The 15,492-nt window shown below is 43.8% G+C and overlaps 1 protein-coding gene across 16 annotated transcripts in view; it reads right to left on the reverse strand.

The window, feature by feature from the left end:
- TENM4 (teneurin transmembrane protein 4) overlaps positions 1-15,492 on the reverse strand; it is a 1,656,871-nt gene that overhangs the window by 61,791 nt on the left and 1,579,588 nt on the right. For 14 of the 16 annotated variants that reach the window (XM_065029145.1, XM_065029736.1, XM_065029665.1 and 11 more), the window contains 5 exons: positions 13,241-13,502; positions 8,480-8,747; positions 5,715-5,858; positions 4,492-4,741; positions 1,991-2,011 (listed from right to left, as the gene is read on the reverse strand). In XM_065029145.1, the coding sequence (XP_064885217.1) occupies positions 1,991-2,011; positions 4,492-4,741; positions 5,715-5,858; positions 8,480-8,747; positions 13,241-13,502 (945 nt within the window). The remainder of the gene's footprint in view (positions 1-1,990; positions 2,012-4,491; positions 4,742-5,714; positions 5,859-8,479; positions 8,748-13,240; positions 13,503-15,492) is intronic. The other 2 variants (XM_065029994.1, XM_065029398.1) reach the window with 1 other exon arrangement.

Here is a 15,492-nt window from a genome sequence, read left to right on the forward strand (position 1 = left end):
ACACACTAGAGTAAGTTCCTATGAATCTATTACTGAATGACAGATGGGGGTAAACTTGGAGGCATCATGACTTGGTGATGATTTTTGGGTCAGCTAACATCCCCCACATTGACACAAAGCCATTTTGGCTGTTGCAGAGTTAGACCTTGACTACCTAGGCTGTACTGTAGAGCCAAGCCTCTTAGCTGGTAGCTCCAGAACCTCTGCAGATCAAGCTCACCAGAGACTATGTAGTGTGGAGGAATCCTTTCCCCTGAAGCTTTTTCATACGGATTGCAGCTTTTCCAAACCACTAAGATTTAGTGCTGGGGATCTCACCCTTTGCAAATGTTGCCCATCAATGGTGTCAAGTTGAGGACCTTCTGGAACTCAAAGCACTGGAGCTTTAGCTAAGGCTACACCCACTCGTGTCCCTGCAGCTCAGGAAAGAAAAGGCTTCCTAACAAGAAGTATTATGGCAAATGACAAATAACAGCTGCTAACTCACATGAATCCCTCCCTTAATGCGGTCACAGATGGGAAGAGTTGGTCCAGAGCTCCTTGCCTTCCTCCTCCCTCACCAGTCCCCTTTGGACTGCACTGAAGCCAGCAGGTCTTGGCTTGCTTTCATTTCAATTCTTAGCTTTTAGGACTTGCCTAAAGGCTGAAGCTCTGCCAACTTTATAAGGCTCTGGTGGCATCATTTGTGGCCAGTCCATATATCTTCACTCAGTTGTTGCCTTCATATATAAAAAACTCCTCTTGGAACAGGTATTCAGCTCCTGCCCTTCACTGTCTGAGCAGGTGCACTTTAGCAGCTGTGTATTTCTAGGCCTCTAAGGATACAGCCTGGCTGTTTCTAAGAAAAATGAGTTTTTCTATTGCCTTCAAATGATGTGAAAGAGGAGCTGGGGGGCTGGAACTCAGCCTGATGAAGACGGTCAGTACAGAGGTCTTGTGTACCAACCTCCCAGCCCTGCTAATAAATGCTTTAGGCCAGCCTGTTACACCGTGGAAGCTCAGCCCTTCATTAATGTCCTGGCAATAAGGCAAAATAAACCCATTTTTTATTCCATTGCATTTCCAGGCATACAGATAAAATGAACATTTCTGGGTTTGCACAGCCTTTGTGAAGTCGAAGAAAAAGTAAATAAAAAACATGTAGCAAGAAAAATCCCCAATCCCAAATGCACAAAGAAAATCAAGCAAAAAAATCTGAACTCCACAATCTAAGCTTCTAATTTAGAAAGCAACCAGGGAGAAGGATGGGAAACTTGTCAGAGCCAGAGAAGTCCTTGCAAACACAGTGACAGGAGGTTGACATCTTCCTGAATGCAACTGATTGGATCAAACTCACTGAAACTCCAGTGAACCCGAATGACAAATATTCTTAGTGACAAAGCTCCAATTTAGGACTCTCTCTTTCATCTTGTTTTCTTGTCATCACTCTTTCTCTTTTATTATTGCGTTTCCTGGCTAAGGTTCTGAGTCACACTAGCTCCTGTCTGAGCCTGACATCCTTTCACAAAATCTGAAGACTTTCTATGAAGAGCTCAGTTACAAAACCTCCCTTCCCTAACTGGGTGATGTTGGGGTACACCTGGGCCTTCGTTATCCCCGTTACACTCTCCAAAACTCAAAAAGAAGACATTTCACCATATAAGACATTTCACCATATGAGAATTATTTTCCCCATCGTAGCTGTTCCAGTGACCTGTATCCTGATGGTTCCCCCACTTTGCTTTCTTGCTTAATTCCCACCCTCCTCCTCTCATCCCCCTCGTGTCTGCACCTCCCCTGTCTGCATCTCCAACAGCTCATGCAGAAATCTGTGCGACTCTGTCCCTTGATTAACGGCTCCCAGTTCTGATGACTGATCGCCACTGCCAGTTTTAATCACGCCAGCTTCATTTGCTATTGAATCATCTGGAAATGGCACTTGCGGCTCTGCTGTGTGACAACATGCAACAAGACAGGGAGCGGCATAAGAATTCTCTACTGGTTGGCTTACCTATGTCTGAAATCTTTATTTCTGACAGAAGACAGGAAAGCAGGGAACAGAAGAAAGAACGAGGTGTTAGCAGCTCAGTTCGATGCATTATTAGCAGATTGAAAACTTGACAGTATCTGTATCATACAATGCAATAATAAATAAAGACTTAGCTGGAATGACACTGATATATTTTATATTGGATATTACTTGGCAGTGAGCTCGCTTATGTACCGTTGCATATCACAAAGCAAGTGTGATCTCACCTGCTTGGAGTTATTCCCTTACGCAGGAGATAGGACCCGACAGACTTTATCGTTCAGGGTAGTACTGAGCTAAATATATATAAATGCAAATATATTCACAGTTTTTTCACTCTCAGTCAAAGCAAAACCTTGTGATTTACAAAGTTTAACAGTCGCACAGTTATGGGTGGCAGTTCATCGCCGTAACCTCATGAACTGTAGCCCAGAAGACTGAAATTATGCTGAGCTGGACATTTTTCATGGGTCTAGTCACATACCCAGCTGCAGTTATCTGTGACCCACAATGCATTCGCTTTCCGCTCCCCAACATAACACTACGCTCTAAAGACGCTCCCCCAAAACAAAACCCAAAAGCCAAATAACGAGGATGTTAATCTCCAAGGAGATGCTGATTTGAGAAGACACAGGCAAACTCCGTTTAGTCCAAAAGCGATGGCTTTCCTCCATCACTTTTAGTCAGCCTGCATCTGAACCCACTTACTTTATAGCACACCAGAGTGAAGAAACGTTTATTAGATCCAGTAACCTAAGTGTTTGCACAGACGAAGCAGCAATCGTTCCAGCAGATTTAACTCTGGAGTAAATTTAACTCTGTGGCTCTACACAAGAGCCAGGAAGGCCACTCTGTCAAGGTTTCCAATTTTCTCTTTTCCAATCAGGAAATACTCTGCAAAACCTCCATGGGCCTGGTATTTCCACTGACAATGAAACAGGGATCGGGTTTTCACAATTGCACTTGTGGGAATGAGATATTAATCTCACTCAGTTGCAATGGGATTTGGGCCCCAAATCACCTAGGCTCTTCTGGAAATCTCACCTTTGGTCATTAAAATAACTTTCTGGCACTGGAGGAACATTACATTCTTTAACGTGGACCAGGGCTGAAGATTTATCCCAGCTTCCCACCTTACAAACATGAGAGATATTATGTTCTCATATGCCATAAAACACAACAGCAAGAATCAAGTTCTTGCTTATTTACTGAAAAGGTTCCCCAGCCCTCTGGGATGTGGCTGCAAACATCTCTCTGGGGGTTTCCTAACTCAATGACTCCTCCTGATGTCCTTGTCACCCTGTGACCATAGCAAGACAGTTACTCTTTAAGTGTAATGTTTGTCTGGATCCTTTTCATCCTATACTATGATCTATGATGATGGTTCTCTGTGCCGAATAAGACCTTCAGCAAAGTCTAATTACTGTGGTTCTCTAGTAAGCTTCCCCATGGCAGTCCTTACAGAAATGGAGCATTACTTTGTCCCCAGAAGCCGGGACACTCAATCTGAGTAAGACAGGGAGATTCTGACTTTCTGTGAGACTCTCACTTTCAGACCAGACCTTGAGAGGTGGTGGGAAGGTTCCCATTCACCATGCTAACCTCGCATTGACTTTAGGTGAGGTCCTTTAAGCAGAGAAGCCTCACTCACAAACACTGGCTTGACTCTATTGACTGTCCTGGAGTGAGTCTTGCCTGGTCACAGAGTCCAGAATCAAGCCCTGGTGCTTTGAAGTAGGTAATTTTATTTGTTGTGGAATTTTTACATAGGAAAAGTATCCTCAGTGAGGTCAATTTTAAATTTTGCTTCAGTCACAATCTATTTCATTTTTTCAGAACTTGTGACAAATCTATATTTTTCCTTCCTCCCCTCTTATTTTAATGGATGCTCCTTCACAAACCTTCCTATTTCTCCTAGTATTTTCTTCCCCCTTTGTTATTTGGGGTTAAAAGGAAACACTTGCTTTCAGATGATCCATCTATATATTCACCTTGACACTACTGTTCAGCTGGGAACTGAGGGGGGCTGATATGTTTGTCCCCCAAAAAATAACTAGAAAAACCCAGTCCGTGACTCCCTAGGTTAGCACCCTGTCTTAATTATGAATGATTATCTATTCTGATTAACCTCTACGTATCATCATCAGTGCCACGTCCTTCCAAGTTCAGGTTATCTCAGAGGCTGAATTCCCGTTGGTCTCTATCTACACCAAAAGGCAGACATCAACACAGTTTGGCTTAACAGCACAGAAACGTGTTAATATTTTCGGCGTGTGATTCAATTCAGGAAGAACTTGTTAGTTCTGTGTTTCTCTAGTGTAAATCAAAGTCAGCAGAGTTGCAGAAGAGGCAAATCTGGGCAGAATTTTTTCTGTTTTGTTGTGTTTTCTTTTAAACAGTTTCGCTCTTTTTCCTTTCAGGTACATAAGATTTCTGCAGAACTTAAGGGTGTAATGATAACGGCCCCATTGAGCACAGCGTACCTCAGCTCCAGGATGTTGGTGACATTGCCAGAGGGAAAGATCCTTCGGATGTAGTTGAAATCTCCAACATAAAGACTTCCATCAGACCCACATGTGAGGGCAACAGGAGCCAGAAGTTTGTTCCCATCTGCAAGACCATTGCAGCTTGGACACGAAATGCTACGTCTGCGGCCATTGCCCATGATGCTTCCGATTACAGGCGGCTGCTGGGAAATAAACTGGTTTTCCCCATTTCCTTTATGCAAGATGCCTGGAGAGAGAAGACAGTAATAAGGAAATTAAAAGAGAGACAGGGAAACTGAGACCAAAGGGAGCACAAACTGGCAATGCTGGATGCCAGCTGGGGAACTTGGCAAGAGGCAAGGAGGTTTATCACTCTTCATAGTGTTGTTTTGTGACAGTTTCAAACGAGAAGCCCCTTATCTGAAGTAAATTTTTATAGACCTATTTCTTTTCCTGCAGAAGAAAAGTATGTAGGGTGAACAAGACTGTCTTTACCTTTGAATTAATTACACTTTTCAGAGTCTCATGAGTTTTCACCTGCCTTTTTCTGTCCATCCTTGTCCTGTATTTTGCCGTCTATAAGGTAAAAAATAAAATACATACAGCTCACAGAAAGAGAAGGGACAGAAAGACCACGGTGCATTCTGTAGAGAAATGTTTCATCTGCAAAGCTTTGCTTACGTTCCTTTTATTATATAAGCGTAGTGTTTTCAGCAGTGAGGTGGGCTGAACTAGATGGTTGCTCCCATATCACAGCTATCATCCAGAAGGACACCATGCTTCCATCTTTTGTACGTGTTCTGATCAGCTTCCAAGCCTCCCTGCTCTAGTCTTGAGCAACCTTCAAGGACCCTTGCACCTTCCGTTCTCCTTTATGACCCATGAAGACATTAATTTCTGCAAGTACACTCACACATTATGGGACGGTTCTGGGTGGATTTATGGTCAGTGGTACGTCCAACATGAACAGACTCGCCTTTGTTATTTTAGGAATATTTTCCTTGTTAATCTGCTTCTTTTAAGACACTACAAAGTTATACATGCTGACTTTCAACTTATGCACACCATATTACTTCTGAATGTGGGTTATCAGAAATAACTTATTAGTAAAATACATGAGAGAGTACACGTGTTGATCACGTTTCTCTCCTTTTCTTGAATTCTCAACACTAAGAAGCAACTGAGCCTTTCAACACTGTTATGTGTTACAGCCAACCTACCACTTTGTATGTTGAGGGCATGATGTTTGTCCAGGGACCATCCTCCCAGTTTGGAAGCATCGATTTCATAACCCTGAAGCACAGCTGTCCTCTTCTCCCACAGGATCAAGTCAGGACAGGATTCATACTCATAACCTACCGAAACTATGAACAAGAAGCAAAAGAACCCCCCATATTAGTAACCCAGAAATGCACAATCAACACATAGAGAATTTCAACTGAGGAGGGTTAAGAGCTTTTCTACAGGAAACTGCCAATTTCATTTAAAATGTCATCATCACAATGCAGAGTCTTAATATTTTTCTCTTTAAAGGCCATCTCGCATTTAAAAAGGTCAACACAGTCATAGATGTTGGGTAAATGTGCTAAATATTTAAAAGGCATGATTTTAAAGACACATTTAAAACAATGGGTATTTGAGAGGGCAAACTCCTAAATGGGAGCATTTTACTCCTATCTACTATCTTTGATAAAATACTGCATGTCAGGAACTTGATAAAAATCCTTGTCCTTTCTTGGAAAGTTAAGACATACAAATGAGACATGGGACAGAAAATACCCTAGAGACAGAAATATTAGGCCAGGTTGACTTGTGGTCACTGTTAATATGAAAAATGGTTTGATTGCCATGATGTCTAATCAGAGCCTTTTAGGATTAACTCCGCTGAACACACTGGAGTTGCTTAAGAGTAAAATGATGTCAGTAGAAGGAAAATTATGTTTTCGACAGAATAATGACTCCTTTATGATTTTCTCAGAAGAAGCAGGACCGGTTTCATTGGTTTGCTTTTCTTCTGCCCTACCTGATCTTTTCAGTGCTAACAGCTGAAGCAGAGCAGAACTACAAGTTCTATACAAATTAAAAGCAATTACATAACTCATTATTTTCATTAGATAAAAATAAAGTTTGGATCTCACAAATTTCCTAGCATCCTTAAAAAGTGCTGAGCACTGTGTGAACTCAGGATCCCCCATCAAATATAGATGTTTGCAGAATCTGACAGTATCAGAGGAAGATGTAGTTTAGGAAATGAGGGTTTCTAGAGGTGGGAATCATTGAAAGCCTGAATGATCATGTCCTCAGCCCTGCTTGAGTCCTTTACGGCTGCAGAACTGCACTGTGGAGCACTCCAGACCCACTGCTGATCTAACACCTTAAAAAGCATGTCAATGTAATCTTTAAGATACACTACCAGAACATGTTTCCCAGTGTAGACACCAAACTTGGTTGTATAGAATCACAGAATCATAGAATCATTTTGGTTGGAAAAGATGCTCAATATCATCAAGTCCAACCATAACTCAACTCTAGCACTAAACCATGTCCCTAAGAACCTCCTCTCAGTGCCTTTTAAACCCCTCCAGGGATGGTGACTCCACCACTGCCCTGGGCAGCCTGTTCCAATGCCTGACAATCCCTCTTGGGAAGCAATTTTTCCTAATACCCAACCTCAACCTCCCCTGGCTACAACTTGAGGCCGTTTCCTTTGCTCCTGGCACTTGTTCCTGGGGAGCAGAGCCCGACCCCCCCTGGCTCCAAGCTCCTTTCAGGCAGTTCGGAGATCAGAAGGTCTCCCCTCAGCTCCTGTTCTCCAGCTGAACCCCCAGGTCCCTCAGCTGCTCCCATCACACTTGTGCTCCAGCCCCTCACCAGCCCCGTTCCCTTCTCTCAACTCGCTCCAGCACCTCAATGTCTTTCCTATAGTGAGGGGCCCGAAACTGAACACAGTATGCAAGGTGCAACCTCATCAGTGCCCAGTACAGTGGCACGACCACTTCCCTGCTGCATTCACAGCACAGCTTCTTGCCCCACCATAGCGGCTAAAATCACTGAGTTTGTTCAGCCTGGAGGAGACTGAGGGGAGAGCTTCATCACAAGGGGAGGAGGAGGGGCAGGTGCCCAACTCTTCTCTTTAGTGATCAATGACAGAACCTGAGGGAATGTCAGGAAGATGTGCCAGGGGAGGTTCAGGTTGGACATGAGGAAAAGGTTCTTCACCCAGAGGGTGCTGGACACTGAACAGGCTCCCCAGGGAGGTGTCACGGCCTCAAGCCTGACAGTGTTCAAGAAGAGACTGGACAACATCCTCAGACACACGGTGTGAACTGTGGGGTTGTCCTGTGCAGGGACAGGAGTTGGACTCGATGATCCTTGTGGGTCCCTTCCAACTCAGGACATTCTATGATATATTTCACCTTTTGCCCCGGGAAGTGGGTGGCATGGGTTACAATGCTTGGTGCTGGGGATGTGGCATATTGAGTATGCAGAGCCTCCCTATTCTCCGCCTTGCAGCCCCAACAGTCTTTTGCAGATGTCAATGAATGCACAAGAGAAAAGACCATCATGGGTTTGGGATAGCATTCTTGAATGGGTAATGAAGATGAAGCTAAAACTAGAGCAATGCTGAAGGTCAGGCATGAGGAGCAGTGGCGATCAGGGCTCAGTTCTAGGGATTTCTTTCAAAGAAGTGCTGACAGCTTGCGGCTGTATGTGAGACGTAGCCAAAAGCCTGTAGTCCCAGCTCATTCCTTCTGTATGAATATGATGGTAGCAGCTCAGGATGTATGTGCTGGGCCATGAGCCAGAGAACAGATAAGCGTTCATCTGTTGGGGAAATGTCTGCTGGCTGAACAGCTGGGCCAAATCCTCTCCAAAGAAACAGCAGGGACTATTTTATGTGTTAGCAGTTGGACCATACCCATGTAGGTCTGTGCAGTGCCACTTGGCTACTTCTAAAAAGAGACACAAGCCCGAGGTCACTTACCAAAAGCTTCTGAGAGCCCATACACCTTTTGGCTGTAGACATCTGTCTTATCCCAAATGAAATAATAGGACAGGTCCGGAGCAGCTGCAAACCACTTTCTGAAGAGGCGTCCCTCGACGGCCACCATGAGGTGGACTTTCATCAGGTTGAAAGGGATGGTGGGGTGGGTCATGCTGATCCTCAGCACTGATTTGTAGCCAGCTGTGCGGCTGCTCAGGTAACTCACTTTTATTTTACTGCCGGAAACATTAATCTCCTCCTGTAGGGCCTGTGGAAAAGCAATCCAGGAGGTGTTAAATCAGCAGCGAGGAGACAGGAAAAGGCAGTGAAGCTGTAATTTATCCAACACAACTTTATAAAAGCTCTGGTAGACACGTCTAAAAAAGCACACCTAGTAGGCATCGAGTATGAAATCATATCTGTAATTTATAGGGTTAGTTGAGGAAGCCAAGGAATGCCCCATCTTTCTCCATCTCTGTTACATGGGAGAACAGGAGACCAAAGTATCACATATAAGTCAGTGTTTACAATGGGACTCACTGTTAAAAGGAGTCCCAGGACTCACAGTGAAAGAACATTGGGGTCTGAGATCAGCCCATCACTTTAGCCTCCATTTTATCTTGGGAGGTTTCTACAGCTGCTGATTTTTGTGTCCTGGCTTCTTTTTCCCAGTAAGAAAATCAAGGCCTACTTGGCCTGTATCATAGAATTGTTTTGGTTGGAAAAGACCTTCAAGATCTTTGAGTCCAATGTCTCAGACTGACCCACCACCATCAACCCCTTTCCCATCCCTATCATTCTCCCTTCCCTTCCTTTTCCAGAGTCCTCTATATTCTAGGTGAGTTGCTTTGTTTTCTCCTCCAGCCACGAGTGTGGGTATTTCTGACTGACTAGGACAGTTAACTTACAGGTCTCTATTTGATTCCCACATTTCACAAAATATCAGAAAAGAGCAGGAAAATTTTGTCTGCCCCTGTTCTGCTTTGAGAATTGAGAAGTCTCAGTAAAGATAGAATTTTCAGCTAATTTATCTGCTAACATGCTCATTACAGAGGGTGTGGACTGGAAAACCTTTGAAGGTCCCTTCCAACCCAAACTGTTCTATGCCTCTCAGATTCTACGAAATGTAAGCAAATTTTCTGGAAAGTGATTCAATTTACATCCCTGACACCATGCTGATTCTTCCATGCAAAATACTATTACAAAGGGCATTTCTTTCTGAGGGTTTATGGGAAAAAATCTAATTGTCACTTTCCAGAAAATTTCACTCTTAGGTAAGCACGCAACATGGACATTGTCAGCACAAGACGGTAACCTTTGGCAAATTGTGAAAGACAAAGGCAGAAGCTTGGCAGAAACTTGGTCTGTAAACGGGATGTGTCAGAAGGTCAGAGCCACCACTGTTCTCTCCTGTGCCACTTCTGAAATACTTTGGTGTGCGGGACCCTAAATGAGCCGTGAAAATACTTCCCCAGCTTCTGTAATATTAAGAGCATGGAAGCTTGAAGGCTGGTATGTAAAGAGATCCACCCATCAGGAAGGGATCACAGAATCATAGAACAGTGTGGGTTGGAAGGGACCTTCAAAGCTCATCCAGTGCCACCCCTGCCATGAGCAGGGACATCTTCACCAGCTCAGGTTGCTCAGAGCCCCGTCCAGCCTGGCCTTGGATGTCTCCGGGGATGGGGAATCCACCACTTCTCTGGGCAACCTGGGACAGGCTCTCACCACCCTCAGAGGCAAAAATTTCTTCCTCATGTCCAGCCTGAATCTCCCCTCTTTTAATTTAAAACCATCCCCCCTTGTTCTGTTGCAACAGGCCCTACTAGAGAGTCTGTCCCTTTTAAGTCTGGAAAGGCTGCAATAAGGTCCCCTCAGAGCTTCTCTTCTCCAGCTGAACACCCCAACTCTCTCAGCCTGTCCTCCCAGCAGAGCTGTTCCAGCCTCGCATCATTGCTATGCCTCCTATGGACCTTCTCCAACAGGTTCATCACAGCCATCCTGGTGTCCTCCAAGCTACATGGCTCCTATATTCAATGCCTTCGATGTGGGAGCAGCAAACTTGCCTGGAGTGACAAGCTGCTCATCTCTTGCAGTTTTTCTGGTTAGCATTATCAATAATGACAAATTGTGTAACCTACCCCCTGAGAAGACCTCTTCTAATCTGTCATCCCAGGCCCAACACTTTTTCAAGTGATAACTTACAGTCTCTGAGCATTGCGGCACTTGAAAAACAGACACATCCCGAAGTTCAAGTGCTGTTCCACTGTGCTCATAAATATTTACTATCTGTAATGCAGCCTTTTCGATTTACATATCTCAGTGCTTAGGAGGCTGAGAGATGACAGAATTGGGAAAACCCAGGAATTTAAAAATATATTTTATGAGCTCAGCAACAAGCTGAGCTGGGACCTGGCTGAACCAGAGACCAGCTGAGCCGAGCTGCAGTAAAGGTGGTCCCTTGTATCAAATCTGTCTTCATCTGTAACCGCTCTAGGAAAAAGCCAGGCAGAAATAATTGTCACAGAGGTACTGTTTGCAATGTCTGGTTCAAATCCCTGTCAGAAATAATTATTTGTGTCTGTCACGGTCTGTCTCTGCTGTCTGTCACTCCGGAGAAAGGGTCAGCACAGCGGTACCAGAGCCCTGAGCAGCGCAAGGGGTTGGGTTTAAAGGCACCTGCTTAAAGAGTGGGTTCAAGTGGTAATTCCGCTTATCTGGGACGCATTTGTAGTTTTGAACCAGCAACAAAGCAGGGCATTGTTGAGGGGGAGTATAATCCTGAAGGACATTGGTGGGAGAAGAGGGGAAAAATAAGCTTTAAAATACTCTGAATGCACCGAAAGTAATGACAGTTGAATTGTGCCCTTATTTCTATTTGATAATTGCTGTTTGGACCAGAAAAATTCATATGTTGTGTCTGGGGTCTTTGTGAGTTACTAGTGATCTCTAGAGTTTATTATAGCCTAATCAATATAATCTGCTCTTTAAAAGTTGTCTGGCCACCAGGCCAGTCAGGCAGAAGAGCTGGTTCTTCAGGCTTACTAGGGATTTTCACTATTTAGTAACTTTCACCGCAGTGTTTCCTTCACTCCTGGGTGTTGATCTGTGCTTGCATTAGTAGCAATTCTTCCACTTTTTGCATGAGACAATGTAGAAAATCCTTTTTCTGTGTGTTGGGTTACACATTTTTCTTACAGCTGCTCTTCACGCTGCCAGTAGACAAGGCAAGGAACAATCAATCTTCTTTTATTTTTCTCTTTGAGAATATGATGCCCGGAATGAATTTTGAGAAATAAAGTCATTTAGGACCTGATTCAGGGGCCTTAACACCGGCACCTAATGCCGTTGAAATGTTCTTTGGCATCCAAAACCTCTGCACGGGGATGACAGATCCGACACGGACCTTCCTAAGATCTGAAGCTACAGCTGGAGGCCTGAGGAAACACTTCAGGACATCTTAAATGGCACCAAATTTGTCTTCTGGCACCCAAATCAAACACTTAAAATGTGCTTTTTGGTCTTTTGAATGCAAACAGGTAGAGGACACTGCATTTATTTATTGGAGCTCGTGAGGTTCCTATCTGCCCTCTTGTCAAAATCTCTTTCCCTGCCCTGCCATCCGCTTGTCACCTCCTCCCAGCTTTGTGCTCACACCTTTTATATTTAACATTTCTCTACTGAGAAATACATTTTATAAAATGCAGCTGCAGCAACTGACAGCTAGGTTATTTTTTATTGTGTGTATATCCAGTATAGGAATGAAAAATAGTTAATTTACAAAATAAAGTACTGTCAGGACTTCACCATAAAATCAGATTGTCTTGTATACTCCCGCACCACAAATTCTGTTACCCTTTAGCTGTCAGTGTTTTAAGAGGAATACAGTTTTAGAGTTTTTAGCTCAATAATTTGGCATGTGGGAAAAGTATTGCTCATCATTCATGGGATTCATCTTATCTAAACTTAGGAACCTAAAAGTTAGGGGTCTTCTCTGAACTTCTGGGTCTCTTCATGGACAAAGGGCTCTTTAGAAGGTTGTTCTTGCCACGTAAACTTAAGGGTGGGATTCAGTTTCAGTTCACGGCATCCAAATACGGATGTCAAAGTATAAATGTGTGCATGTGAGGTAGGAATGTAAGCATCAATTACAGTCAGTGGAAATCTAAGTGATACTGTCAGTGTGAACTGGATACCTTCAAGATGGTCAGCTTAATTGATCTACAGGCTCTGCTGGTGGTATTGATAAGATTCCTGTCAGCTTTAATGAGAGCTCAGACATCTAGCACACATCCAGACAATTGTGCGTGAACACCTTATTTAGGTGCCATAACCTCAAAGCAAATCCCACTAAGGTCTTAATTAGATTCCACAACTGCAGGTGTCCAGTGCAATTTGGGATGTTCAAGTTATCCGTGAGATTCACAAGGGGTTGGCAGATATAATGCAGGACACTGATAGGGGATTAGTACAGACTGGGAGTCAGAGGCCATGCACGATATCTTCAGGACACTTCAAATGGCACTAAACATCTACAATGAGGGTGGTGAGAACCTGTCCCAAGTTGGTCAGAGAGGTGGTGGATGAACCATCCCTGGAGACATCCCAGGCCAGGCTGGACGGGGCTCTGAGCAACCTGAGCTGGTGAAGATGTCCCTGCTCATGGCAGGGGTGGCACTGGATGAGCTTGGAAGGTCCCTTCCAACCCAAACTATTCTATGATTCTATTAATTTTTTCTCCTTGGTTCAGGCGGTTCATACCTGGATTTCAGGAATTATAGGACCTTTCTCCGAGCAGGAACTTGCAAAAGCTGTCAGAGGAGATGGGGAGACCACAGGGTTTGGCCGGGCGAAGTTGCTGAGGTCACAGCTTGGGATCTCATTCTCTTCGTGCCTCATGACTATGGTTTCCATCACGAAGAAGCGATCCCAAGGCAGCCACAGCGTGTGCTCCTGGGTGATGAAGGGGGCGCGCTCAAAGTGCAGGATAATGGAGATGCCACCAATGGTTACGAGGTCGAAGCTGTTTTGAGAAATGGAATACAAAATCAGTGCAAGCACCACTCTGTTTGTAATAATACCTCAGCAAGGACTCCGAGAAAAATCATTGCAAGAAATACCATCAGCCACATTTTACAAGCATAAAACCTGCAGCCCAAAGTGTTTTTTGCTGAGCAAGAGCAAGTACCAGAGGCAGGAGTACAAACTCAGCTTCTTTGCATGTTGTCCTCATGTATATTAAAAACATTCCCATCTCTTTTTTTGGGACAAATGTTTATCTTCGTTAGTGCTTTTCCAGTGTTATTTGATCCTACATACTAATTTTATTTTATTTTATTTTATTTTATTTTATTTTATTTTATTTTATTTTATTTTATTTTATTGTTGTTGTTGTTTTGTTTTATTTTATTTTATTTTATTTTAGAAGCATCTATCATCCAAACACAGTCACAGATTGGATCAGTTCACATGATGAGATAAACTTTTTGGAAAGCTGTTTCTCTAATACACCATCACATAAATTGTCTTGGCATCACTGTCAACCTGACTAGAACCTAATGCACCCCAGGGAACATGTGGAGCCCAGTCACGGACCTACTGGAGCAGGCACAGGGACAAAACCAACACCACACAGGCAGTGTCTGTACCACAGCAGCCAGCACATGTAGTGTTTTGTGACTCTTAATCATTTAAAGCAGGACAGATAATGTACTGCCTGTGGTCTGCAACTTCACCCTATGTTACCTTCCAGCCAAGTGGCTTTTCTGCCTGTGTAATGTTCGATGATATTATGTCAGGCCCTCCAGAGCTGTATGGAAGGATGTTACTCCATAAGGAAAACATTCCTCCTCTTCATGTAAAGGTTTGGGGTTTTTCTTAGTTTTGCATTTAAACTTTACATCTTGTTGTAGATGGATATTTTATGAAGTACCACACAATGTATCTATTACGTGTAGACTCAAAAAAGAGGTGTTAGATGAGAAAGGAAGGGGTTTCACCACAATTTGGAGACCCCTCATTTTGAGGCATGACAAGCTGAAGACCACTTCTGATGCACCTTGTAATTACAAGGTAAGACAGAAACTGAAAAATGTATTTTAAATTCTTTTCATATTAATTATGAGGCTTTCAGATTGGCTACAAAAATCCCAGAGGAGCAACGAGGGGTATGAATGACTTCTAAAAAATTCTTTTGCAAGCAAACATTCAGAAGAACCTTTTATTTTTTTATGGCTTATAGACTGAGGTGCCATTTAGTAAATATAATTACAAAAAGAAAGTTATTCAGGAAAGAATTTTAAATTGAGTCCATGGGAGGGAGCGGAAAGCACTTTAAAAAGCTAAATACATGTTTATTCTACCACTCAAGTGGGGGCATGAGCTTCCCAGACCTATGGAGCTTGGCTTGCAACAGCCCGACGAGTAACTTGCTGGTCCTTGCCAGCAAAGCTGCGCAGCATTTGTACTTTGATGAGAACATTTTTAACAGTCAATTAGCATTTGGCAAGCCCTTCAGCTAGGAGGGAGAAGATTGCTCTGCGTGAATCCCAGGCACTGAAAGGGGCAACGGGAGGAAAGAAACAAACATTACAAATGATGCTCAGCAAGTTTTTAGGCAAGTGGGAAGGGGCTTTATCTGGAAAGATACTCTCGTTTCACTTCTTTGTGAAAGGTGCTTGGCTGGGTTAGGGATGGTAACCTGCTGGGGGGGAACATCTTTGCCTCTCCTGCATCCCCAAAATGGGATGTGGAAGGGAAAGCATCACCTCAGCATCACAGCAGCTGTGAAAACACAGAGACACGCAGTATTTTCAACAGGCGCTGCTGCTCACAAGCCGTTTCTTTTTTTCCCAGAGTCACAGGGTGCAGCTTTGAAGTTACCACACCTGGAATATTGTGTCCAGTTGTGGCCCCTCAGTTCCAGCAGGACAGGGAACTGCTGGAGAGAGTCCAGCGCAGGGCAACAAAGATGCTGAAGGGAGTGGAGCATCTCCCGTGTGAGGAAAGGCTGA

Source organism: Columba livia, chromosome 1 (assembly GCF_036013475.1).
Source record: "Columba livia isolate bColLiv1 breed racing homer chromosome 1, bColLiv1.pat.W.v2, whole genome shotgun sequence".
Taxonomy (NCBI): Eukaryota; Metazoa; Chordata; class Aves; order Columbiformes; family Columbidae; genus Columba; species Columba livia.